Raw genomic sequence first — 27911 nt, 5'->3', positions numbered from 1 at the left:
GAAAAGCCTGTTTTGGCTAAGCAGGTTATTCTAAATAAAACCCCCTTCTAGTTAGATAGAGCCCCTTCCACATTCAGCTGCTGACTGCTGAAGCTCAGTTCTTGCTTGTTTTCCCATGTCTGAAAAAATATATATTAAAATATATAAAAAAGGAAAAGGAAAAGAGAGGCTAAAGCCTTCTGTCTGTTTCAGTATGTCATTGGACAAACCAGGCCCAAACACCAAAACTTGACTCATTGCTGTAAGTCAACTGATAAAATATCTGTCATTCTGTGCTGTTACTCATTTCTAGGGAGGCAATTATGTCGGTTTCTCTGATTTTGAGGGAAAATGTGCACTGCTCTAGGGAGCAGAGTTGGTTCATGGAAGCTGCTTGGTGTTAGATCCCAGCAGAACATTGCACCCGCTGCCAACCAGCCAGTCCTGTCAAATGTCTGGGCTTGTACCCTTGGCACTTGGTGACCATGGAGCAGACTCCTCATCTTGCTGTCAGTAATCTTTGTTATTTTCTCTCGTGTGAGAAAACAAAAATGAGCAACGAGGACAAGGATCAAAGCTTCAAGGCCCTGGAGGAACTGTGGATGAATCACATGGATACTCTCCAGATATGAGGCAAACACAGTCAAGTCATCAGGGTGCTACAGATCCTGCTGGGAAGGGGCCAGCTCTTTGGGGAGGTTAAAGTGAACTCAAAGCCCCAGAGTAGGGAAAGAAGGTGCTTTTCTTCCAGGGCTGGTTCTTTATCCGAGCTGTACTGGGATGCTCATTAGAGGGGCTTGGAGCTGTGTAGTTGACGGGCTGCTCTCCTGGGATTTTTCTCCCAGTGATGTGAGTGCAGCTGGGGTAATGTAAGCCTCAAATTTTGATCCTATTTACAGTAATGCATGGTAAGTATTACTGCACTGCAGTTGCCAGGATATAAAAGCCAGGAGCATAAACCACTTATATTTCTGAGCTACATTTATAACAGAAAAATACTTTTATTGGGGGAGTGGTGTGGTTATTTTATTCCACATTTCTTATCCCATTCCTGGATGCAACTCCAGGGTGTTCAGTCTCTCTGCCCAAGGCATGAAACCTGTGATTTCCTGCTCTAGGGATTTTGCAACACACTCAGGTGTGTCCCACAAGCCCACAGTTCAAAGGCTAATTTGGCCACAAGGCTTTTTAAGTCTCTAACAAGAAGAGAAGTTCTGGAATGGGGAACACAACAATGCCTATAGTTAGTTACTGTGTGGCAGTTGTAGCCACGGTTCAGTGGGGATTTTAAAGAAAAACATAATCATCAGACACAGTCCACAGGGGTTCACCAAGAGAATGTCCTGTTTAACTAATTTGATATCCTTCTATGATAAGATCACACACTGAGTGGATGTAGTTTTTCTGGATTTTAGGAAGGCTTTTGATACTGTCCCTCACAAGTGTCCAGCTGTGGGATAAGCAGGTTCATGGTGTGCTGGGTGAGGAACTGGCTAAAGGTATCACTTAAAGAGTGGTAATGAATGGGTCCTCATCTGGCTGGCAGTCAGTCACCAGTGGTTTTCCCCAGGGGTCAATTCCAGGGCCACTTCAATATATTTATCAACAATCTGGATGCAGGAGTGCACCATGAGCAAGTTGATGATTGCTGTAGGTTCCTTCCAACAAAAAACAGTCTATTCTGTTTTTCTGATGTAGGGGGACAACTCTTGTTAAGGAAACTTCCTTGCCCAGCCATCCAGGAGCCACTCTGGACATCATACTCGCACCCCTTAACCTGAGGCCCCTTCCCACCTACATGATTCACACAGTCAGACCGGGTTTGCTAACTGGCTTGATCCCAGGTTTCCCACAGAAGCAGAGTTTCAGGCATCTTGATCCCTAAAATAATTCAATCATGGTGCAATAACAGAATAACAGCTTGAGCTATTGCCTCTGATGAGAAACCTCAACAGAGAAATCCCTGGGCTTTTATACCCTCCCAGTCTAAGTGTGGGGAAAGCCTGGAGTCACTGGCTCCTGGTGTGTCTCTGAATGCCCAGTCCCCTGCTCAGGCTGCAGGACCCTGTGCCCTCTGTTATGCAAAGGGACAGCAGTTCACATCCTCTTGCTTGGGGCTCAGCCTCTGTCTCCTGCTCTCCAGAGCTCAACTTGCAGCTTGCACACCAACCTGCCTGTGTCAAATATATTCCTCAGCACTATCATCCCCTTCCCCTTCCACTTTTTTCTGGGTTTTTTTACCTGATCTCTCTTCTTATTCTTTGCCTTTCCTATAAGAGCAGGTCTGGCTCCAGGGTCTCTCTTATCTATCAGTTGCTATGGTTTCAGCGGCTTGTAGAAACTAAACATGACATGCAGACCCTGTATTAGAGACGGCTATGGGATGACTCATGTTGTGTCTTCCAGCCTTGTCGGTGTTTGAGGCAGGGTTTCTCCTCCCAGCATGACTTTGTTGGGGGCTCTGAGGACCTGACCTGAAAGCCATCAGATTATAGTTTCCCTAAAGTGACTGTCCCTGGAGAGCATTTCCTAAGAAAAACATATTTGACTGAAAAGCAAATTAAATAAGAACAGTGACTGACTGTACCATTAGATGTTGGCCCTACAAACAAGGAGGCTTTTGTATTCCTCCAGTGCCTGTTTTCCTAGAATAGTTTTATATTGTTTTATGCATTGCTTCCCCACCTCCTCCTCCTCTTTGTTGCCATAATAGAGAAACGTGACATAATTGTGGACATGGACTCCCCTGTGCCTCACTTGAGGTCATATGCTAGTTCATAGTGGTTATAGTTGATGCCAGACAAGAACAGCAGCTGGATGAAGAGCCAGGGGGCAGAAGAAGGAAGTGAGACCCTAAGGATCAGCCTGAACAATGATGGTTTGAATACAGAGGGGGTGTCAGAAGATGAGGGACAAGGAAAAATCCCTCAAGAATGAGGAGCATGGGATAAAAGATAAAAACACCTATTTGAAAACCAGCAGGCAACACAGGACACCCGGACTATCTGGATTGGGACTGAAACCCTTTGTGGTTACCACTGATGGAATCCCATGCAGGATTTGACCAACTGAAGGAAATGCTCACACATGCTGGTGATATAGCACCCCATCAACCCAGTGTCTGATGAATCCTTCCAGCATTGTGCTGAGTCCTTGCCTTGATCCTTGTCAAGTTCCTTGAAAGTGCAGTCAGAATGGGAACTGCCATGCAAAGGCTTTGCTGAACTTGTGAGGCACCATTTGCTCACCAGTGACTTTTGTTCCTCCTACCCTACTTCAGGCACTTGTTTCTTAGAAATCCAGCTTGGAGAAATATTTCTGGAGCCATTTTTAACGCTGCATAATGCAGCTTTGCTGCTGTTGGCTTATGCTTTTGGTCTGGTAGCAGGTGTGGGATATGATGAGAATTCAGGATTGCTGATTCTCCTTTCCCTCTTGGTTCACTCTTGACTACGTGCATGTGAACAGAAGCAACTAAGATATTAGAATTTAGGAAATTGTGGGGATTTGCAATGATTGTGTGTTCTCAGTCTGTCCCATCTGTATAGATATTTGTAACACGAATCCACAACACTTAAAAATTATCCACTATCCCTTGGTTAGTCAATGCTATTATTCAAAAGAAGGGAAAAAGAATAGAAACTGGCTTAAGCTGAAGAAAGTGTGAGACAAGAAACACACATTTTGTACCTTGGTGATATTCCAGATGGAGCCAGAGTCACTGCAGGTCACAGACACTGTAAGACGCACAGAACAGCCTTCATAAGGGAACTCAGAGGCTCTTCCCACTCCTGCTGCACTGCAAAGAACTTTCCTGGAAAAGCCATCTTTTCCTGGAAATGCCCTTTCCATTACCTGTCCCCGGTGTGGTCCATGCATGTGAGTGACGTACAGGTTCTAATCCTATTGTTTCCTGAAGTACTGCACTATCATGAGCAGGAGAGAGCATTATCACACCCACTGATTCTCAAGAACTGCAATGTCAGTCAAGCTAAACAAAACTAAACAAAGAATTTGTATGTGACAGCAAATGAACCAGAAGAGCTTAGTGTGTTGGAAGAAGAGACAAATAAGAGAAAAGCATATATTGTATTAGTCATCCTATGGCTGGCCTGCATTACCTCTCACTGTGCACCACACAGCCAGCCCAGGACCTCTTTCTCTACCTATCCTAGCATGCTTTTCTTAGACAAGCTATGCAGCCTTAAATTGTTCTTCATGGAAGCAAATGAACATTTCAGTATTTATCTTTCTTTTGTACCAAAACTCACTGTGAAGTTCTGTTCAGATTCAAATCTTGCCTCCTCTTCCCACAAACGAGCTCTTTCATAACTGACTTGATTAGGAGGTCTGTTGCCTTTGAAATTACTTACACTGATTTTTTATCGTAAGGTGAGGCAGGACTTTTGTTCTCCTACATGCACTTGCACACGAGGCTCATTACATTCTGAACTGGGTCTGACAACCAGTGAGTCAAGGATGATTTGGCTGCAACTGGTCCCTGACCTAGAAGGCTGCAATCTCTTGTTTGTATGCAACATGGGCATGAATCCATCTCCGTTAGCAAGCCAAAAAGCTGTGTTAATCCCCAAATACAAATTACTATGAAGCAGAGGCTATTTTAGGTTACCAATGGTTCATTTTGTTGGTAGTGGCGGCAACTCAGAGACTGGCTGCTGCTGACCACTCATCACAGCTCTCAGGCTGGCATAGGAACATCTAGAATGTATCTGCCTGAAACAGATCGTAATTTTCTGGCTTATTTTTCAACTAAAACAACTCACTGAACCTCTCTGTGCCCACACAAAAAGTTGGCAAAGCTGATGGAAGACTGTACCTCCAGAAGCTTTGCATGAAGACATCTTCAGAAAGCTGCACTTCAGTCTTCTGCTTGGACTAGCTGGGCTATCCCCAGCACTTTACAAGGCTGGCCACTTAACATACATTGATTTGCCTGTGTTCCAAGGGTGGAGGTAACTCTGGTGACCAGACCCAGGGCTGGTGCTCCATCCCAGCTGTTGTACCTGTAAATTAGCGTAGAAAATGCAAAGCTTAATCTGCCATGGAAACATAGAAAGCAGATGGAGGTCTTGCGGTTTTTGTCACCATGGTATTGGTGCACAGGATCATGGAATGAGGCATAGGCTGTATGGTCTCGTTCTTCTACCCCATACCCACAAATATCAAGTACATCTCCTATGAAGAAATATTCTATACAACACGCCTGCAAAGAATGGAAGATTTCACCACAGTCCCAACCACAGCCCTTTGCACAATAATGGTTAACAAGGTATAAAAAAATACCCCAGTGCTGCATCTAACCACAGGATCAGAATTGGACATGGAATTGCAGGGACAGGTTGACAGGTTTGTTGTCTTCACCCTCCCTGGAACAGACACCTTTTGGTAAGCCCTGTGTCCTCAGCTGTATGAGTGTTGACATGGGGTATTAAGCTTGTGATTGCAATTGTACTGTTGGTGCTATGTGTAATTGCTCTGTATTATCATCAGCAAACCAAGAAACCCTGACATATTGCATTCAATAAATTGTGCAATCCTTAAATCCCCCTGGCTCTTTTGAATGTGATTTGACATATAGGTCATTGACTATTTTTGCATCCAATGCTGGACATCTAGTTAGCTTTTGCAACACCAGCTGAAAGGTTTTTCCTCAAGTCCACTGCAGACCTCCCAGAGTTAATTTTGTTACTCCTTCTTATATCAACTGTGCCTGCTGAGAACAGCTCCACCACTGTAGTTCCACTATTTTTTGGCTCCTATTAGATTTCCCCTTCAGACTCCGCTTCACCAGACTGATGCCAGCTCCCTAGACTCTGTTTCTAGGACACCTGTTCTGTTTCCTGGTCCTGGTAGCCCTCCTCTGCTCCTCCAGTTTCTTGGTAGCCCTGTTGAACTGGAGACTCAGCAGTGGAGATTGTAATTCCCTTGCTCTGCCTGCCCCAAAAGGCCATAACATAGATCAACATGAGGTTTGCCCAGTTTGCAATGGGATCACATAGTTGGCTCATAATCAGTCTGACATTAACAACAGGAGTTGGACTTGGTGATCCCTGTGGGTGCCTTCCAACTCAGAATATTCTGTGGTTCTGTGAATATGGTAAGATATCACAGTCAGGTCAGGGTAGGGCAGGAATATCCATCATCAGTACCTGCACTGTTGATGGACCCTTCCCATGGACTCAGCAATGTCAGTGCTCAATTTGCACACAAAACATGGCTCATGTCAAAGCACTGTTTTCCAGCCACCTGAGAATAAAAAAGCCATAGCAGTAGACTTGCACTCAAAGAGATCTCAAAGGAAAATTCTAGTGCTTTATGATAGAGAGGTGTGATTTAACTCTTTTCTTTGACTTACTCTGAAGCCCAGTGTCCCAAAAACATATTAAGAAGCAGTGTGGGAAACGCCATAATTTTAAATAATGACTGCATTGCTTGTGGTCTGTAAATATCTCATCAGATATTGCTGAGGATCTCAGCTCCGATACCCTGAGAAAGTTCCAACATAGATAATTGCCTCCTGCCTAATTCAATTCATATTTAATAGAGTGGCAACACTCAAGTGATTGCCCTGGGGTGAATAACTGGTGGGAATCAAGAGTGCACAAAAAGCACATTAAGAAACAGAGATGGAAATCCATTGAAAATCAATGTTTGGGGAAAAGTCCTCCTCCCTTGCCTCAGGAAGTCCTGAGCCAATTTCCCACTTTCAGCTGCACCAGCCTGAACATATGGAAAGACACCTTGGGTTGTGCTTCTTCTAGAAGGGTGATGTCATGAAGGATTACATTGGGGGTGGTGCCATGAGGGGTGCCAAAATTCGTTCTGCAAAACTCTTAACAAATCTCATGTTTTCTTCAAACCTTGTTAGTAGGCATTATATGCACCATGGACCTTTGTTTCTATGCACTTGCTGTCCCTTCTATGGAAAAAGGAAGGCATTCTATTTGCCACCACTGGTGGAAGAGCAGCAGTACTGTGAGCACACAACTCTTGTAATGTGGTGGTTGGTGTACACTGTGCATTCAGAGCTGAGACCATTTACATCCTGTGTCCATCTGTGTCCAGTATTCAAACATGCCATCTGCAAAGGAAAACCAGACTTATTGCTAGGATAGCTGGAGACAGGCAGGCCAGAGGGACAAGAAAGCCTGTCTGGTTTAGACATGGCTAAGCTGACACTTGCTCCTTTCTTGTTCTCTTTTGCACAGTCTTTCCTCCCCACACATGAAGCAAACTGAAATTGGTCGGTTTTGCTGAAGAAGAAGAAGAAAAGTTTCCTGCCCTGGCAGAGACTTCTTTCTCTACTCTATGTTTTTTGAGATTCTATCTGCTGAATTTATTGTCTCCTTAGTAGACTGACAAGTTTGCTGGGCTCCAGGATCCTCTGTGCCAGGTGCTGCATGTGCACCTAGCAAAAAAATTCTTGGAGATCCTACAGCCCCAGATGGGTCAAAGCAGGACAAGAAACATCTGCTCTATATCAGGTGGCCATCCTTGCATGGAGACACAGAGGGGTGCAGCTTACCTCCACCTATCTTAGTTGTGAAAAATTGCACCACTGCCACTCCTCTCCTGAATAAAAATCTAGAGATCTCAACTTCCTTGGGGTGGTGAGATCCTTCTGTTTCCTCCTCTGGGAGGCACCTGGCTTCTGGTGGTCTGCCTCCAAGTGTCCTTTCAAAAAATTGTGCTCTGTCTTGGGGGTTAATAATCTCAATATTACATTTTACAGTCAAATTTTGAGTGTCTGAACTGCAAAACAGACCTTCAGAGAAAGCCCCAGGAAGAAGAATCACAGAATCATAGAATGGTTTGGGTTGGAAGGGACCTTAAAGATTGTCTTGGTTCAACCCCCCTGTTGTGGGCAGTGATGCCTTCCACTAGACCAGGTTGTTCAGAGCCCCATCCAACATGGCCTTGAACACTTGAGGAATGGGACATCCACAGCTTCCCTGAACAACTTGTGCCAGTGTCTCACTACCTTCACAATAAAGATTTTTCTCCTAATATCTGATCTAAACCTGCCCTCTTTCAATTTGAAGCCAGCCCCCATTTTCCTGCACTACATGATCTTATAAACAGTCCCTCTCCCATCATAGAATCATGGAATTTTTTGGATTGAAGGAGACTTCAAAGGTCATTTAGTTCCAACCCCCAATGTCCTTTTCACCTGTGCAGCCCTGTGATTCCCTCTCCCAACTCTCTTTTACCATTAAGGGGACAGCTGCTTGTGAATCCCAGGTGGTGTTCCTGAGCCAGCACCTCAGCAGGGAAGATAGCCCAGAGCCTTCAATTCATCTCTGATACCTGAAAACAGACCTGCTGCAGTCTGAGCAAGTACAGAAGGAGAAAACCGAGAGAGTAGGACCCAACAAGATTTTTCCATTTCAATCTGAATGGAATCAATTACTCACCCAACTGTGCTTTTCTTGTTATGCACTTAAGGGATATTCTCACTTAGGTGAATTCTGAGCCAGAGACTTTTCTAGAGGGTGTGTTATAATTCAAATAGCAAGCTGGGGCAGCTCTCCCTGGCAAGCTGGAGCTATTGAAAGGATCTTGGCTTCAGTAGATGAAGTTAATTGGGAAGATTGGACAAAGGAGAAAGAAGACAGGAGAGAAAGCTCATTTCATCCAGTTATGTATACAGATTGTTAAGTAATCACATAACTTAGTAGTAATGATTCATCTTGGTGATGTCTTGTTAAAGTTCTGGGCTAGTTGTGTCATGCATCCATGCTCCAGGCTGAAATGGGGACAAAAACCTTCCCTGGCTTAAAGTGCTGGTTAGATATTGCATAAGGGACTCAACTTTCTTTCCTAGTGGATTCAGAGGCTGACTCTGAAGGGATTATTGTGCCCCATGGGTGGGGACTTCTGAACTGGCAGGAGCAGACCACAGGTGTAGGAGACTACCTGAAATGGGGGAAGATATGCTTCAAGGCAGTGAAAAATGTAGGACTTTGCCAGCAGGCTGCTCTTGGCAAAGTCTGCTCTTGCCAACTGTAACCTTGGCAGAGACCACATACAAATCATGCACATGCTAATTCTGCTGATATTAATTAGACAGCCATTTCCTTTGAGGCCAAAGGCATTTTGGATAAGCAGGCACTGGCTTATTGTCCAGGATTACTCTGGTTTAATCATGGCTTTGGTTTAGGCAGATTTTTTTCATCCCCCTCATGGAACCTCTGTCTGCAGTCCATAAGAGGAACACGTTTTCTTTGACCATGACATGATGGACCCATAGTGCAGAGCAAAAGGAGAAGAAAGAACCTTTGCTCTTTCGGTATAAATATCAGCCCAGCACAGTACGGGATCCCATGTTACAGGCACATAGTATTATTCGTGACAAGCTTAAGTGTCATGCTCTTAGCTTGGAATCTACAGCAAGCCAGGATCTGGACAGCCTGGGGCAAAGGAAGGTCTAAGAAATGGGAGTTACCAGATCATTCCTGGAGTGGGGATGTCATAAGAGACCTATGGCATATTTGAGTTTCCAAGCATTGAGTGATGTCAGTTAAGCTCCATGTGATAAGGAATTAATTTTTTAGCTTCCTTTGCAGGAGGTCCACTGAGTTTTTCAGTCCGTGGTGGAGGTGGGCTCACATCCCTGAAACTGAACCTGAGATCCTGCAAAAGGTCCCAGCAAAAAAAGTCAGGGACTGTGTGACAGAAAGAGGGGATTGTGCTTCCCTAACCCTCTGTACCAGGTCTCTGTGCTTCTGGATCATGTTACAACACAGATTTTGATGAAAACAGAGTTTGAGTCCTGAATAAATTTAAATTCAATTAGCCAAGATTCGTAAACAGACTTTAGGCAACAGATATGTTTTTATATGTGCCTGACCAAATACATGTACAAAGCTGGAGTGTCATTCCCTGCCAGTGTCAGCCAAGATAAATGTGGGCAACCTTGTCCTCTCTGTCCCTGCCAGCATGGCAGCATGGCCCAAATACATTGCCCTTTTCATTGCTGTATGACTGTTAGATCTGCTCCATGGACTGCCTTTTCAGGGGACCACAAGACCACTAGCAGTGGCATAAGGGAGAAGAAAGAGGAAGAAATGGAGAAGGAGAAGGAGAAGGAGAAGGAGAAGGAGAAGGAGAAGGAGAAGGAGAAGGAGAAGGAGAAGGAGAAGGAGAAGGAGAAAGAAGGACACACAGAGCAGACAATACAGGAGAGGGAAGATGTGATCTTGGTTTAACTGTCATAGTGAGATACTATAAGGGCTTAGTGCAGTCAAATGACACCTGATTTGACCTAGAGACAGCACTGTACAGTCTGTGCTGGGTCTGATCCAAAACAAAGCCTGCCAGATCAGAGTTAATCCTTGGAATACATTTCTGTCAGCAGCGTAAACTTAAGTTGCACCACGGCTTTGCTTCACATGGCTACAGCTTCTTTTTCTGTCACTAGGAGCCCCTTGGATGCAGAGGGAGAGGGCAATAGTTTTCTGCTTCCCCAGCTCCATACCAAAGAACAATTTCTCTCTGACAGGCCAGTATGGCAGGAAAAAAATCTATTCCTTGGCACAGACAAAAGGCAGGTCAAGACGTATTCCACAGTGATTTTCTGCCTCATAAATTGCAGATCTTGATGGCTGCAAACCCATGTGAAGCACAAAAGCTATTCCCTTAGCAACAGGTGGTATAACAAGAGATCAGAGTAGCTGGAGCTACCCCCACATGATTCTATGTCTTGCCTCACCTGCACTTTGCTTTCAGAGTTGGTGATGTCTCCAACCTTGCCACATGGGGTTGTCACCATGGTGGGACTGTCGTGGGGAATGAGTGATGCAAGTACAAGCAGCAGGTCCTTTGCAGGGTCACTTTTGGAAGGGTATTCATGCTGTCCAAGAGACCATGAAGAACTCACTTAGCTCACTTGTTGTTACACACGGATGTTTGAAATCACTTAAAGAATCAAAAATCCAGCCAATCAAAACAGAAATGAGCCAAGAACTATCTGTGTGTGTGTGTGTGTGTGTGTGTGTGTGTGTGTGTGTGTGTGACAAAAGGAGAGCGAGGGCAAGGTTAAAAAGGAATATGGCCTAAAATCTTAACAGCACTCAACAGGACTTAGGCTTAATTTACAACTTAACGATAATTTATACCTTAAACTTATCTTATAATTTAAACATAACAATTTAACAGAGGAATAACTCTTAACAGTGTTTAACCTAACTTATAACTTTGAAGTTAAATTTAGCATTTTAGCAAAAGAAAAAACACTTAGCAGCATTTAACTTAGCTTATAACTTATGACTTTACCTTGCTTAGAGGCCTAACTTAGATATCTAAGATACTTAAACATCTAAGAAAGGAGCATTTCTCTCAGATTTGCTGTAGCTTGTGCACAGGAGCATTCACACAGGCAAAGAGTCAGTACAAGGAAGGTACTTGCGAAAGATTCCCCTCTAAGGTAGGGAAATACTCATTTTGTATGCCTTTGCACCTCTCCAGTGGTCCAAGGGTTGGGCCCTGAGGCTTAGGGTAGTTGGCCTAGGATTCATTGTCATCCAGCAATTCTCTGAGTACAGCAAACATGAGAGTTGGCTGGCTCTGAGAGGTTCGTCTCAGAGGGAGATTGCTGGTCACAGACTGCTAGGGCTCAGGAGAGCTCCAAGGGTCTCATTTTGGACCATTTCTTATAGCGTCACAGGACACTGGGCTTTAGTCATAAGAGTGTTTCATCCCAGCCGCAGTTCAGGTCGGCACTTTCTTTGAAAGTGTGAGAACAGGGATGTTTCTGCTATTCAGGGAAGAAATATAATTTCCAAAGCTGTTCGTAAAGAAAACAGGAGCTTGTTAGACTGCAGCAGCTCCTGGGAGCAGTCTGTTTCTAATAAGCTCAAGAAGAGCTGAGCCCAGCTGCTGTTTGCCACGGCCAAGGCCCAGTGAGCATTTCTCAGCTGCAGCGCGACCTGGAAAAGGCGGGGGGATGCACCACCACACCTGAGTTTAGGTCTCTTTGCTGAGGGATTTAGGACCTGGTGTTGCCTCTTTCTATGCACACACACAGTGCTAGCATAACTTGATCTGTTGCACTTAAATTTCCCTAGGAATTGCGTCATGCAAAGCACTATCAGAGTGTCTCATTAATCTGTGGGTTTTATAGCTTTGGATCACCTGATATGGGGAAAATTGTAGGGGTAGTGCAATACCTCACCTCCTCAGGTGGGGTTGAACTTGCAGGCTAAGACTGCAGTCTGGGCAACCAAATGCATTTAGGCAGCATTTGAAACGCTCCACAGTATGTGAAAAATCCCTGTGTGAGTGTCGGGCCTGACACAGGAGCTGCAGCAGACCCCTAGGAGCAGCTTCACATGGCCTTGTGAAGGCAGCATTCCGCAGATCTGAGCACTACATCAGTGACTCTGCTTGGGGTCCCATCCTGTCTTCAACACTTTGTGCCTCAAAACTGATCTTCACCCACAAAACTCACAGGGTTTGGAAGTCCAGATTCCAGTGGTGGGGTGTGCACTCTATGCTTCATTTATTTGTATGGTCTTGGGATATGTGATAAGAAGAGTGTGTCTTTCTCAAAGCCCCAGGTTCACCTTCATTTTCATCTGTGTTTGCAACCTTTTTTGCCCTGGAATCTAGAGTGAGGTGACCCTCATAATGAGGTTTTCCATGAACCAGGGAATGTAGTTCTGGCATTCCTCATATTGAGATACAGACGTTTTCAAGTCCTCCTTAAGACCATACAGAGATCTGGAACCAGGCTGTACTCCTTAACCTTTTCCTCTATGCCCATGCAAAAGTTAAAAAATAAAGATGACAAAAACTTTCTTGAAAAATATTACATTAGGGATTTTTCTCTTATATGTAACTGCCCTAGTCTTTTAATAATCTTATAATCCCTGTTTTAAATATCTGCCTTTCTTCTTTCACATTTGTTTTCATTTTCATTCTATATCCACCTGATTATCATTTCCATACATTTCATATCACTGGGGTTGGAATTTCCCATGTCTTATCTATATGGCATTTAAAAAAATGCATTATACTGCATGATTAAGTTGTTATGTAAAATTCTTTTAATCTGTTTCCATAAAACCTAATGCCTCTGGGGCAGGCTCATTAAAATCTTGTGGTTTCCCAGATGATTACTTGGGGCCTAAAAGACACACAAACACCAGCCATTTGTCAGTATATCATCCCTATCAGCTATATTTGTAACATCCCATGCTTGAAGTAACAGGGCAGACTGATTACAGACCAGATTTGGGGGGGATTTTGTTTGCATATATGTCATTGATAAGTTAAGAAACTTTTTACTGGGGATATTCCTGTTGTAAAATTTTAATTTCATATAGCCAGGGTATCTGTAGCCGGATCTCCTGACTTGCTGAAACCAGTGACTTTTTGGTTAGTATAGCAGAGTGAAGGCCTATCTGTGAAAATGTATTCATTATGATACATTATCCTGGAGAGAGCTCCTTGCCAGAATGTTTTTTTTATCCCCACAACTGAGCTGTTTGTTAGTGAGTGAGAAATCCTGGTCCATATGCTTTTGGGATCATAATTCCAACTTTCAACCCACCACCACCACCACACATTCATCACCAAACCATGCCCTCAGGTGCCACATACACATGTTTTTTGAACACCTGTGGTATGATGACTCCAGCACTTCCCCGGGCAGCCTGTTTCAGGGCTTTACAATGCTTTTCAGTGAAAAAACTTTTCCTGTATCTAATCTAAACCCCTCCTGACATGACTTGAGGCAATTTCTTCTTTTCCTGTAACTGGTTGCTTGGGAGAAGAGATTGACCCAACCTGGCAACACCCTCCTGTCAGGGAGTTGTATAGAGGGAGAAGGTCTCCCCTGAGCCCCCTTGTCTCCAGACTAAACAACCCCAGCTCCCTCGTCCAACTTGAGCTCCAGACCCTGCCCTTCTCTGCTCTCTTCTCTGGAAATGCTCTAGCACTTCAGTGTCTTTATTGTAATGTGAGGCCTAAAACTGATCACAGGTTTCGAGGCACAAGTCATGGAAAAGTTTGATTATCCCTGGCAAGGCCATTCAGGTGACTTGGCACTTTCTACCTTCTTCTTTCCAATCTGTGCAATATCAAGGTCATTTGTCTTGTGGCATGCACAGCTCTGGACATGGGCCAACAGCATATGACACTGGTTTCAGAGCTCTCCCAACACTGGTGAAACCAGGTGGGAGGTAGCTGTGTGAGAACCTCTATTCCACACTGGTCAGATCCTTTTGCTCTGGATCTTGGAGGCCAGCATGGCACCCCATACCCAGCCTGCTCATGGGACCTGAACCCATGTCTCCACACGGTGCTGTGTCACAAGCTCTTCAGCTGCTGCTGAGCTATGCCAGGCACCTCTATGCTGAGTGCTCTGGAGTTTTGCTTGGATGTCTACCCCTGTAATTGACTGTTTGCCATTTCTGGATATTTTTCTGATGTTTGCTGTAATATTTGAACGAAGAATCACAGAATTGTTTGGGTTAAAGGGACCTTAGAGGTTGCTCAGAGCTTCATCCAGTCTAGTCCTGAATTCTTGCAGTCATGGGCTTCCACAGATTCTCTGGACAACCTGTTCCAGTGCCTCACCACCCTCACAGTAAAGATTTTTTTTTTTTTTGTAATATCTTATCTAAACCTACTCTCTTTCAGTTTGAAATATCCACAGTACTACAACTTGTCAAAGAGTTGTTTTGCCTGGAGGCCTGCCTTGCCTTGAGCAATGGATGCGTTTCCTTGTGAATGTGTGAGAGAATAAAAGAACAATCTGACAAGTCCAATGACAGATTTTGCTTTCTGACAGTGACTGATGATTAAAAAATGCCCAGACCAATGCAGACTTTCAGCAAACATGATCTTCTTAACACTATCTATCACACTCATTTGGAAATACCTTTATTTTATGATGCTTATCACCCAATGAATAATGTTGGACTGGAAAGGGATGGGAAAGATGAGCATAATTTGGAAAGCTGGGGTCATATCTCCATGTGCTGCAGGGCATGGGTTTCCAGGTTCTTCCTTATGCAATGTGTTATGCTTCACACTAAAGGCCTGGAAAGAGCAGACAGAAACTGACGCTGAAAAGCACATAACACCTGGGCTCACTGGGGATGATGTGTGCACACTCAGGAAAAATCCTGCAACAGAAAAGGATGGCATCGGTGGAGTAACATCACACTACTAAGAGATGGAATGCCAGAAGTTGCAAGGAGGGTTCAGTCAGTTTCAGATCACTTCAGCTTAAGAAAAAGTGGTAAATGAGGTTGTCTGGATCTTCACACTTCAAAGATCTCCAGTGTAAACAGACAGTCTGCATCTGTGTAAAGGTTCAAAGAAATGTCTGCTTTCAAATATTTCGGACCATGTGGAGAGTTTGTAGCCACACCATAGCCTTTTATCTCAAGCCTAGTGGTAACAATTTACTTTTTTTTTTCTTGATTTGGCTGCATCTGTCCATTTCCAAGGCAGGACTTACCTGTGACTCCTGCTTTTCATGATAAAATCTTTTGTCCTGTCGGTGGGACTTGGTTAGTAATTGACTGAAGACAAAGAGAGGGTGGAAAACTGATAGAGTGATATTTTTCACAAAAAATGCAATCCAGGGCAAAAATTAATGCCTTTGCCAATTCACATCTCCTGTTTCCAAGTATGTAGTCTGTTTTAAGGAGGCTTTCCATGCCAGACGTGTGCAGATGCTTTCGCACTGCTCTACTGCAGTGGATAGCAAGAGAAAAGGAGTAGATGAATGGCTGAATTGATCTTTGTTTTCCAAAATCCCCCAGATCAGCTTAGCACCTACAGTCTGTCAATGCCTTATCACCAGGTTGTCTTTGGCTAGCTCCTTTATTCCCCCCCACAAAATTAGGCTTTTAAAAGAACTTTATAGGTTCCCATTGTTTTCACTAATTCTTTCAGAAATTCCAGTGGGATGTAGGAGGCTGCCACTTGTCCGTTTCCTTCCCAGGACCTGGGATCTTCATCATCAGCTCCAGCTATATGGGAGACTTTTTGTGCAGAAAGCAGGAAAAAACAAAGCCAACTAAACACATTAAATCAAATTGCCAGGGGCTTGGGGTCAGGCCACTTTTTCAAGGGACTAGAGCAGATCCAGGTTACTTGAGAGCCCACTTAGACATGATTGCTGAAACACTGACTTTCTATTCCATTTCGAGATTCCTAACCACTGCCATGAACAATAAATATAATGTGTGGATATTAATATTGTATTAAAAGAGTTCATCTTATGTATTCATTGGGTTTTTTTGATACCAGACCATGCAGCATTAACTTTGCCTTGATGTACCAGTTAAAACTGGTAAACTGGTCTGCCTCAGCTGCCAGACTGGAACTCTCTCAGGGAATGAGCTCTGCTGCTGGTAAAGTTGCACGTTGGAGAAGTTCATCGAAGAGAAGGTTGAAATATGAATGTCTGACAAGAATTGTGAAAATCTAATAAGGATGTACTTTCTGCATCATCCACCAAGGGACTAAGCCCGTGCTGTTTTTATGAATGCTCAAAGATGGCATTGCTGATGACTCATGCTGGAACAGGGAGTTCATTGAAAACACTAGTGTGTGCAAATTTATCTTCCTTCAGGATATTTGAAAAGGAGCAGGATTCCCTGGCAATTATTCCAGCTGAAAAGGTAACTACTGGCCAGCGTGCCAACAATTCATCAATGTTAATGGCATAAATGGCATAGTGTCAAAGGTAAAATAAAATATCCCTTGCAGTCCTTTAAATGTCTTGATCTCTTGAAAGAGGAAGTTTCATGATTTGATAGTATTCAGCAATTTGATTCTGTGTATTTTCTCAGGAGTGCTGCTGCACAGGTGCAATAACAGGTAAACTACCATATTTTTAGCCACAGAAGAAAGCATTTAAGCAGCAGTTTTATGTTATTACATTTATATTATTTCTAGTCTTCAATTTCTCTTCCCTTTTTCACAAATTCTTTGCTAACAGGAACTCTCACCTTAAAGGACTGACCTGGCTGGCTGGAAAGTGAACCCTGAAGGGTATTTTTAAGAAAGGCAGATCCAGTACTGGCTGGAAGAGAGAAGGAGCCCCTGTCTGGGGAGAAGTGCAAGGAGAGGACTCAGTGCAGCCACCTGGGACCTGGCATCGGCACCATGCCATGTAAATTCTGCATGGGAAAATAACACGTGAAAATTGGCACCCTATTATAGGAATGCTGCTCTTCCAGACACATAGTAATTTCCTTGCTGACAAACTCTTGGTTCTCTGACTCCCATGGAGCCATGGGTGTGACTTTGCTCCCTTGAAGCATCTGGATGCCTCCAGCCTTACCTCCCCAGGTCCTGTCTTTGAGACCGCATTGACCGCACATCAGCAGTGTGTGGGGAGAGGCAATAAAATTCCCTCCTTTCTGGCCTAGAGGTATTTGGTGAAGCACTGGGGGGAGCACAGCTGAGGGGGTACCTTGGGAAGCTCCATATCAGGAGTGGCAATTAGATTTACACTGACCTACCACTTGGCTGGTTTATTTATTTATGCAATCACAGCTAAGACAAATGACTGTCAAATTGACCTGGTCTAGTGGAAGATGAGACGGGCTTGGAACTAGATGGTCCTTAAGGCCCCTTTCAACCCAAACCATTTTGTGATTCTGTGAAAACTTCCTCAGCCCATAGTCAGCAAGCACATGGTGAGACTCCTGCTGCTCTCACCCTATGGGACAGATGCACTAACTCCTGCATGGAGTGGTTAGAGTTGCTGTGTTATGTTTCCTTGCCTGGTTAACTAGACTGGTAGTTTGTGCCAGTCTTTGTTCTGGAGAACTAGGAATCAGCTCAGAAAATGGGTGGATTTGAGTCTTCTGTAGCTTTTTTTATGGGCTGGATGATTTCACTGTTGAAATATCATAACACATTGTGGTTCTGTCTTCTTGTATCATGGTTAAGTGGAGGTAAGGAGACACTTTTGCTCAACTGCTCCCACAAAACCTGTGCTTGGGCTTTTGGAACACTGCTCTTTTACTGGAGGTATTACTTAGGTATGTTCTTTCACTGGAGGTATTAGAGCTGTTGGAGATGTACAAGGTCCTGAAATCACAGACAGCCCCATGTTAGCATAGCCCAAATGTTAGCCCAGTGAGGCTGGGAAGTTAGGACTGTCTTCTAAAGAGATGAAGTAAAGGAGACACATTGTAGTTAAAAATGGCTATGGTGACAGTCCCTCCAGCCTTTTTCAGGATCTATGTCCTGGTAATGTGGGTAAGGGGTGACATCCCTGTTGTGGCTGCCAATACTCTGGGTGACTCTTTGGATGCAGCTGAGTACCCCAGCCTTGTGTACAGGGCTTCATCCTGACCATCAATTTGTCTGCCATTGCAGAAAGGACTTTGCTGGCTTTGGGCTCCTAGGAGGAGAGCCCTTGTCACAGTGCTGCAGTGACTGTGAGGGATGAGGGCTGGCAGCCACTGTGTGCTTGCCTGGTTCCAGGGCTCTGCTGGATTCACCCTTCACCCAGGCGCAGCCTGTCCTTCTGGTTCCTTCTCAAGTGTTTCATCACAGGAAAAGGGTGCTTCTCTTGGCCCCAGCTGATCTCACCATCAGAGGGTTTATCCTTAGCTCTGACCTCACTTCTTCTTTTTTAAAGCCAACATTGTAATTTTCCCTTAGGAACCCTCCCTTTGAATGCCAGTTAGGACTGTGCAAGGCTTTCCTCATGTATCTCCTACAGGAACTGTACACCTCAGTTCTTTCTAACCTTTACTTTTTCATACACTTTTGTCACTTTTTTTTTTTTTTCAAAGCTTTCTGACCTGGGTTCTTCAGCTGTGATGTACATCTGATATATTATTTTCATGCTTTGAAGCCATACCTTTATATTTGGGCTCTTAGAATGAGAGAAAATAGCATTAGGTTGTGCCATGAGAGATTTATATTGGACATTAAAAAATTCCTTCAAAGAAAGGGTGGCCAAGCACTGGGAGAGGCTGCCCAGGGAAGTTGTGGTGTCACCATCCCTGAAGGTATTTAAAAGATATGTAGATATTTCATTTAGGAACATGGTTTATTGGTAGGCTTGACACTGTTGGGTTGATGGCTGGATTCAATGTTTTTAAAGGTCTTTTCCAACCTAAACAAGTCTCTGATTTTATGAAACCCTCTGGAATTTTCTGCTACAACTCTGCAGGACAAATTCACATATATTTTTTTAGGTGCTCTAGCATCTATGTAAGCCATACATCTAGATGGATATCTTTCTTCTGCTGATCATAGAATGATCTTCCTTTTAATTTTATCTCTTTTCATCTCCCCTTCCTACCAATGGTGTTTTCAGGGTTGGATTTTTAACTTTCCTTGTCTCACAGATTTCTCTGACCTCCCCAGTCTCTGTCTCGCCTCCCTGAAGAGTGTGACTGTCATGTTATCCTTCTCTCCTGAAGGATGCAGCGTGAAACATGGACATGCTGCAGAAGACAGGCACTTCATGCACACCATGAAATTAAAATATAGAACCAATTTAGCAGGAATCTCAAGAGAGAGCATATAATTCATCTCTCATTCCTGGAGCAGGATCCTATCAACTTATATAATCCCCTAACAAATACTGGTCTAGTCTGTTTTTCCAAGCCACCCAGGATGGAGGATCCACACCTTCCCAGGCAAATCTTCACTAATGTTACTATTTGAAAATTCCCCCAATACCTAATGTAAACCCCTCATTATAGTTTTTCCTATCCAGCCCTGTTTTTCTGTAGACCTATATGATGTGACTGGGTGTCCCCTGAGTACCTTTGTTGTTTTCACCTTCTCTAATAAGTCTTATTTTCCAGGTCTCTTATTGCTACAGATTGTGCCTTCCCCTTGCTATGCTTGGTTTCATCTCTAAAACAGCAGATGAAAAGGCTGCAGCTTCACACTCTCCCTCCATGAGAGGTGGGAAACAGGTGAGTTCTATATGATTCAGTGAGACTAGTGTGGTCATGTTCAGGGAAAGCCCCCAAACACTTCACTAATCATCTTAAATGAAAGAGCACGAAATTAAAACACCAAGACAGTCACATCTTCTCATCTTCCTCTATGTATCTGCAGTCCCATATTTAGTCAAATGGCAGAATCACCCTAATCTAGGTACCCCTGCCTGCCTGGGGACATGATTTTATTGTTTGTGAGGTTTAAGACCAGCAAGAAATTAATTTTAATACTGAACAGGCTGCAGTCAGGACTTTGATTCCATTTTAATATATCTACTGCAGCATGAAGACCATTTCTGAGCTGAAACAGAATTTCAGGGTGAAGATATAATTCTCCCTGGTTTCCTTGTGATATCAGCTTTATGGACAATGTGGGACCAAGGCTCTTATCTAGTGTGATTCCCATTCTTATAGCACCGTGGGCTTAGCTAAGAAGTGGTCCCACTGGACTACTCAATATATTGGGAAATGTCAAAAGACACCTGTCCTTTGAAGAGGTTAGTCTCAAATGGGAAGGGGGCATGAGGGCACTTCAATTCTTTCTGTCTGTCAATTCAAAAAGTCCTGGCGGGTCTATGTCCAATACGGTGCAGGACAAGAGGATATCTTCAGAGTAGGGTATGGTTTTAATGAGGCAGCACATCGTGATAAAACCTGCACATGAGGCAGGGAACCTGTGTGCCAATGGCAAGTTGGTCACTGCCGCTTGTCATTAGCCCATCATGCGATGCCAGGACATGGAAAACTGCTATAACCTTACCTAATCTGTGACCAGGCTGTCTTGCAACCACATTGATGCTTTCTCTCTGCTGACTTGGTTTAATTTAAATCTTAGAAGGACGATAGAAGACTTCCTTATCAACCGCCAAGTGTTTTGTATAAAAACCCAAACCCTGGAGTACTGGCTTTACTGCTCTGACGTATTCAACCCTGAGAAACCTTGACTAAGCCTGCTCCAAGCTGTGCTTTGGCAGTCACTTTGCAAACTGAAGCTGCACTCTAGCTTGGAGAGGAAGTTCACTGCTTTAGCACTGCTGCTTTCCCGCTGTACTCTGGGCATGAGAGCTCTGGACTCTATGATGGGAATGATAAAATGGGAAATGAGAAATCAAAAACTCAACCACAGAGGTATTTCCTGGCTGCTCCTTGCTATACTTTGTTTCTTTGGGCCTAACAGTGAGACCACACCAGGGCTTTTCAAATGGTTTCCTCTCCATCATCCATATGGATGGTGGAGGCTGAACATTGTTCAAAGTGTTTACCAGAGATATACCTGGTATCACCAGGAAAGCCAGTCTTACCCCACAGGATGCACACTCTAAACAGGGGAAAACCAAACAGCATCACTTATATGAAGAAAAAGGCAAAACCTGTGCTTTAAACAAAAAAGCCAACACTGGTGTTAATGCTCAGCAGTATATATTGTTCAGAAAACTTGCCCAACCTCTACTTCCCTAAAACACCCCCTTTCCATCCAGTTTATAAAGCCCTTGTGGCACACAGTGCTTTGTTGGGCAAGACTTAGCAGCTCTGTGCTTACATCCCAACAGCATGAGAGTATCTTTTGGACTCAGCTTCCTCCTGGCTTTTCTGGACCCAGGTGAGTTTTTCACTGGGACCTTTGGGGTTGTGAGACATGAAGGAGGTTTGGGAATAGAGTACTTTGTGTGTTAGGCAATTGCTGCCATCTAAGCCATGAACCCCCCTCATTTTGGGGAATTTGCACTGCAGAGGAGTGAGGGTGACCAGTCTTGGAGGATCTTTGGTCCTATGAGCCAAAGTGCAGATGAGGGTGTTGGCATTTACATCGTGAGCTCACAGTCTGATTTTCTGTAGTGCTCACTGGTGATATAGCCACTGGTGATATAGCCATCAGAGTGACTCAAGTTACCCTGAGGCAGCCAGACTTTTGGTAAGCTGAATCGATCTCCAGGCTCATTTATTTTACTCATGTCCAGGGTTGTGTGACATTTTGGACATAATGTCATCTCAGCTGTCCTTCAGCTCTGCTCCAGAAAAGCACAGCTGTCTTGTAGGTCTTGGGTCACAGCAGATGCCACGACTGCTGCAAAGTGCCTTAGCTGGCACCTGGGTTTAGGGAAGTGACACATGCCCTGGACCTGTTAATCTACATGCTGGACTTTTGTGGGTGTGTGTCATGGAAGAGATCCTGTTTGCTCTCTGTTGAAATACATGCTATTCCTTTCTAAGTGTTTCCCGATGAGTATTGATATTCTGGTCTGCTTAAAGTGTTGCAGCAGGTATTTGGTGAAGTGGTTTCCCCTAATGCCTACAAAGAGATATACAAAGAGATAATGCTTACAGAGAAAGGCTGCAGTTTGTATAGAGTATAGCCAGTACCTGCTGGCAGTTCTTGTTCCCCAGCCACTCAGGTGCCCTTATTCTCTATGAAGAGAGAATTTGGGGTCTGTGAATCCAGGGACACCTGAGTGTCTTCCAGGATGAAGGGGTTTTGTAGGGCTGCTGTCATCAGCAGCTCTGGAAAAGCCCAACATAGATTGCACAATGAAATAGAAGGGAAGAGAAATGTGAAATGTGCTGATCAGTGCTGAAATTAATCATCAGTGAAAGAGGAAGTGAGATCCCTTATGACTGCTGCTCAGGAATGTGTCCTCCTTTCCCCAGGGACCTGCCTTCAGTGTGAAATATGTCACAGCATGGGAAAAAGCTGCTCTGGCCCCATGAAAACCTGCACTGGTGGTGAAGACACTTGTGGCATTATTCTGCATGAAGTCCTAATAGGTGAGACATCCTCTAAGCCAGTGTGGCTTTCAGAGTGGGGCTGGCTTGGGGACTTGTCTCTCTCCCCACTTCTGTCACTGGTGGTATGGTCCATCCTTGGATAACCTCTTAATTTTCCTTTTACTGACAGATGACCCAGAGATCAGGATAGTCTGGGATAGGAAAAGCTCTTTATTTTTCTATTTCGAGAAGCAGTTTTCTGCTGGGAGGGTTTGGTTCTTAGTTGTGGAGGGAAGGACCAAAACCTCATAGTGGGAGGAGACACTGGCTTTTAATTGTAGTGACGGTGAGTAGTTGAGTCAGGAAGTTGAGAGACTGAACCATGATTTACACTAAGGTGCTGACACCTAGCACTGGGGATGCACCAGTGATGAGTGGAGAGAGAAGCTTGCCCCTCCTTAAGCAGGGATGGGGACACCATGCAGTCATGCAGTGCCACCAGGGCTGAGCTATCACCTTATCATTGTAATCATCATCATCATCAATCAGTTTAGGTTGGAAGAAATATTGAAGATCATCTAGTTTCAAACCCCCTGCCCTGGACAGGGAGACCTTCCACTAGACCAGGTTGCTTAGAGCCCCAACCAACCTGGCCTTGAACACTGCCAGAGATAGGAGACATCCATAGCTTCCCCAGGCAACTTGTTCCAGTGTCTTACCACCCTCACTGTCAAGAATTTCTTCTTAATATCTAATCTTAATCTATCCACTTTCAGTCTGAAGCCATTCTCTCTAGCCCTATTTGTTCATGTCCTTGTCAAAAGCCTCTTTCCAGCTCCCTTGTAGCTTCTTTAGGCACTGGAAGTTGCTATGAGGTCACTAGAGGAGCCTGCCCTTCTCCAGGCTGAACAACCCCAACTCTTTCAGAATGTCCTCAGAGGAAATGTCAACCAGTAACCATGTCCCTGTGGCTGATAAGTCAAAGCAAGTGCTGAGCCCTGGCACAGCTGGACACTCAGTTGTGTTAGAGGCATGGCCTTAGTCATTGCCCAGCCTTAGTGATGTGATTGTTGCCTTTTAAACTGAAGTCTGGCTCATATCCTAGCAGCTTTGGTGCTGGCAGCTCCAGTGCCTGCCTTCTGCTGCTGCACCCACCCTTCATCCTTCAAGCACTTCAGCAGACTCAAGTTAGCTGTTCTGCTCCCCTTTACACCTTTTGGGCTTGCCTGACGGGGTAGACCAGACTTGCCAGTGTCAGGATGTTTGTGGCTGTGATGGACTGTGCACTCTGCAGAATTTACACAAGCTGAGCAAGCCTGTGCTATGGGTCAGAGGCATGTGCCACACCATAATCTCTGCAGTGTCCTGGCTCACTGGTGATGTTTCTTGGGGGGCTCAGGGTTCCCCCTTAGGCCCTGGGACAGCTGCCTAGAAGTTGGTACATGATCTAACTGGAGGGGAAGGGAATTACTTTGTGTTGAATGACTTGGCACTGCCTTCTGCTTCATAACAGGGGGGATGGCCATCTCTTCATCCATCAAGTCCTGCCTGCCATCCCACGTCTGCCACCTTGGTCCTGTCACCGTGAACTATGGGAAAGTGAAAGCAAAGAGCCATTTGGTTTGCTGCACGGGCGATGACTGTCAGACCACCTCTGTGTCATGTAAACTATTTATTTTCCTTACAGCCCATCCCCTCTCTGTCTGATCCATCCCATGGTGAGGCCTTCCAGGCTAAGCCATCAACTGTGTTATTCCTCTCATTCCCATACTGAAACCAGCTATAGCCCATGTCTTTCATTCCAGTGCCACCAGATAATGATGTGCCCAATGGATACCAGTGTCCTGCCTGCTACAGCGTGGACTCCTTTCAGTGCGGTAATGAAGTTGTAAACTGCACTGGATCTGAAGACCAATGTGTTGACCTTGCTGGGTTAATGAATGCTGGTAACTGCCTATTATTTGGGGCTGTTTTTCATCTTCTTGGTAAAATGGGAGAAACTAGTCTAAGATAAAGCACTACTAAGATAAAAATGGGCAAAAGGTGTGAAATAAAAGAAGAGGAAGATACAAGGAACTTAAAGCTGAAAACTGAAAACTTCAAGCTGATCAAAGGGCAGACGCTGTTTTCCTTTCCTTCTTCCCAGTCATGCATGGATAACTGCTGGAATTCTTCATAACATGGCATAATTGAGATCAGGAGTGGAACTGGTTTCTGGGGGCAATCTGGTACATGAGCGTGTAACAAACTTGACCAAACCCCTGAACCTGCTGGCCTAGCTAGGATGTATAAGTGTGAGTCTGGATTTAAGCCAGTATCCAGCTCAGTGGAGGTTCAGATGGAGCTTTGCAGAAACATTGCTTTTCCATGGGGTAATAGCAGTCACTCGGGACAAGACACTGTGGCAGTGGTGCTTCTGCATGAGGAAAACCGGGGACAGGTCCCCTGCCTCGAAGTGCAGCCTTTGAACAGCTCCATCAGAAATCTTTTCCCTACCTCAGGTCCTGTAATTAAAGAGAGGAAAGTAATTTTCAGCAATTTTTCTAGTCACTTTCCTTCCACCCCTGCTGCAGGTAAAAGTCTTCCACCTGTCATGGCTATGGACACACCTGTGCTCCAGCAGGCAGGAAAAAACCCATGGAAATAAAGGGCAGCAACACCAGCCATAGGAGCAGACTGAAAAACAACCACCTTGCATACAGTTATGGATGAAGTTTATTTGAGTTGATAATATTGCTAGGTGATGTTGTGATGCCTGAAGGTCCTTCCTATAGACTTTATTAATGTGCTGTCCAAACCCTGAATTAGATCATGTTTCGCAGAGACAACATGAAGGAAAATAAGAATTTTCATAGTCACAGCAATGAAAATAGAGTGGCAAAATTAATTCATTGTATGACTGAAATAAAAAATCCTCCCAGCTTGTCTTAACTTGATTGATCAGCCACTGTGAGTGGAGAAGGCCTGTGCAGTGTGGTAATCTGTGCAGAGAAAGCAGCAGTGTAGGGGAGCACAGGAAGGTGAGGAACTAATGAAGTGCCTTTACATGTTATTTGTATTTGAGATAAAATTGTCCAACAAAGTATTCCAGACCTCCATAACCTGCACAGCAGAGACACATGAACAGCATCAGCAAAAGCAAGCAACAGGAGCAAGAATATCAGAATGGGAAGTTAGGCCCTCAGCACCTGCTCAAGTCTCCTCTTGTAAATGCTCCAGTGATGGCAAAAGACAAGTTCAGGCTTCAGTGGACCTGTCAGTAGGTTTCTCTCTTGATTTGACTAAAATCCTATAAAGCCTTCAAGAATGAATTCCTCTTAATAAATGGCTCAGGCTGTATTGTCATTGAGACTTCTCAACTTCATGTCAGACCTGACTGAGAGAAAGTCATCCAGTTTGAATGTCATGAGAGGGTCAGAGAGAAAAGGAGACAATGAATACCTGGCGTACTGTTACACAGCCTTGGTTTCTTTAGGAAGCCAAAGTTTGGACAGAAGAATATTTAAACATGAGAAAGAACTACTTAGGACATTTTCACTTTTAACTTTAAATGCTTAGAATTTTTAAAAGTCATCTTTATTTAGCAGAAGGAAAGAAGAGAAACCTTAAATCACCGTATTTCAAGTCAACCAAGCTGTTTCTTCAGCTTTCTTCATGGGATGGGAACAGACAGTGCTGGAACCAACTGGATGTAATAAATGGGCAGTTCTTAGCTTGGAAGTGGGGACTGCACTGGCCAGGATGGGATTAATGTTGGGGATGGATCCCCTGATACATGGCATGTATTTCTTGTATTTCCCCTGCACAGGTGGACTGTCTCTGAAAGCTGCCATGAAGGGTTGCACCACCATTTCTGAATGCAGTATGGTGGGAGATGGAAAAAACAGCCTGGGGATGATGGACATAAAGTTGAAACGGTTCCAATGCAGACCAGCTTCTGCAATGTACAGTGTGGTGTACAGCGCTGGGGTTGCCCCTCCACACATGACCTTCCTTCCTGTCCTATCAGGATTCATCTTGGAGAAGGTACTTTTCTGACTCTCACTAGTGCTGGGTTGAGCAAAACCCACAGCAAACCCCAGCAGTGGTTTGCAACTTAGTCCTTTTTGCTGTAGCTTCTTCTGCATGGGGATTTTATTTTCAGATTAGCTCTTCTTTTATATTTTCACAGAATAAAGACAGCACTTACACTTCTTTTGTTTCCTCATTGATTTAATCTCATTTAAACCTTCATCAGTTCAATTGTAGTTGGTTTTGTGTTGCATTCTCTCAGTTCTTTGTCCATACTGCGCCCATATGGGACTGTGAGAAGTTTTCAAACCCTTCACAGGAAGTGGGTGCTCTCAAGCCAGCTCTAGAGCCTACGTCCACTATCTCACTATAAGTGGCAACTTACAAAGCCACTTTTCCAGGCTCTAAAAAGGACTCGAGATGAGTCCCTGAGAGGTTCAAGTAGAAATGTCACTTTACCCTTTTTCCAGCCCTTGTATCCTGTTTGTCCAAGTAGGAGGAGTCCCTCACCTCAAAGGGCTGCTTCTGGCTCTGGGCCACAAATTGTATTTGCTTCAGAGTATAAGACACTGCAGTAAGCAAACTGCACCTGGCAAGAAGTTGCCTTACCAGACGTTCTCCCATTTAGTCTTAAGTTTCATGATTATCTGGAATAAATGCTTTTGTTGGGAACTTTTAATTAAGGTAGCTTTCCATGGTGACAGACTGCTGGGAGTCCAACTAATGGGAAATTTCAGCTCAATGCTTATTTCCTTTCTGTTGACTGAACTACACCCACAGCTTGTATAGCCTTCCCATTTCTACATTTTCCACCCCCTGGCTATTCTGCCCCAGCCACCCCTTGCCTCATGGGTTGTAATCACACAAATGCACCTGAAGAAAAACACCTTATCAGGCAGCACTGCCATACCTGGGAGTTAGTACAGGCTGTGAGCTAAAGGATGGAGATGCTGAGGTATAGAGTGGAGGGGTGTTAGCAAACTACAACATATCCATGTATGTCTGCTCCCAGACAAATGGCCCAGTTTGGAGCAGACTACAGGACTATTAAGCAAAATTCATGGTTGTGTCTGCCCCTAAAAGCCCCAGCTCAACAGGGCAAGCACACATTTTGGGCACGGAGTTCCAGCGATCAAGCAATGCAATTTTATCTCCGAGTTCAGTGCTAGGAAAGCCTTGGCTGCTGAAACCAGACCACAACATGTGGCAGTAGTGAGATGACTACGCCTACATGCGTATGCATGAATGTATACATAA

The 27911-nt window shown here is 44.4% G+C and overlaps 1 protein-coding gene across 2 annotated transcripts; it reads left to right on the top strand.

Annotated features, from left to right (window-relative positions):
- The first annotated feature begins 477 nt into the window (after window positions 1–477).
- On the top strand, window positions 478–26834 carry LOC137464518 (phospholipase A2 inhibitor NAI-like). Of its 2 annotated transcripts, XM_068175898.1 has the most exons (7): window positions 478–715; window positions 19800–19913; window positions 21419–21540; window positions 22587–22703; window positions 24157–24306; window positions 24449–24589; window positions 26452–26834. In XM_068175898.1, exons 3-7 carry the CDS (start codon window positions 21492–21494, stop codon window positions 26679–26681), a joined length of 687 nt encoding a protein of 228 aa, XP_068031999.1. In that variant the 5' UTR covers window positions 478–715; window positions 19800–19913; window positions 21419–21491; the 3' UTR covers window positions 26682–26834. The 2 variants fall into 2 exon arrangements, with proteins under 2 accessions (XP_068031999.1, XP_068032000.1); XM_068175899.1 differs by lacking the exons at window positions 478–715; window positions 19800–19913 and having other exon boundaries at window positions 21404–21540.
- Window positions 26835–27911: the final 1077 nt, after the last annotated feature.

Source organism: Anomalospiza imberbis, chromosome Z, assembly GCF_031753505.1.
Source record: "Anomalospiza imberbis isolate Cuckoo-Finch-1a 21T00152 chromosome Z, ASM3175350v1, whole genome shotgun sequence".
NCBI lineage: Eukaryota > Metazoa > Chordata > Aves > Passeriformes > Viduidae > Anomalospiza > Anomalospiza imberbis.
This window is presented reverse-complemented; position numbering and strand designations above follow the sequence as displayed.

Bases quoted from the DNA above. Each gene is read 5' to 3' on its own strand.
- LOC137464518 (XM_068175898.1), top strand. From the start codon at position 21,492: ATGAGAGTATCTTTTGGACTCAGCTTCCTCCTGGCTTTTCTGGACCCA. The intron at 24,307-24,448 runs GTAAACTATTTA...CTTTCATTCCAG, and splicing joins TCAGACCACCTCTGTGTCAT to TGCCACCAGATAATGATGTG. The intron at 24,590-26,451 runs GTAACTGCCTAT...TCCCCTGCACAG, and splicing joins TGCTGGGTTAATGAATGCTG to GTGGACTGTCTCTGAAAGCT.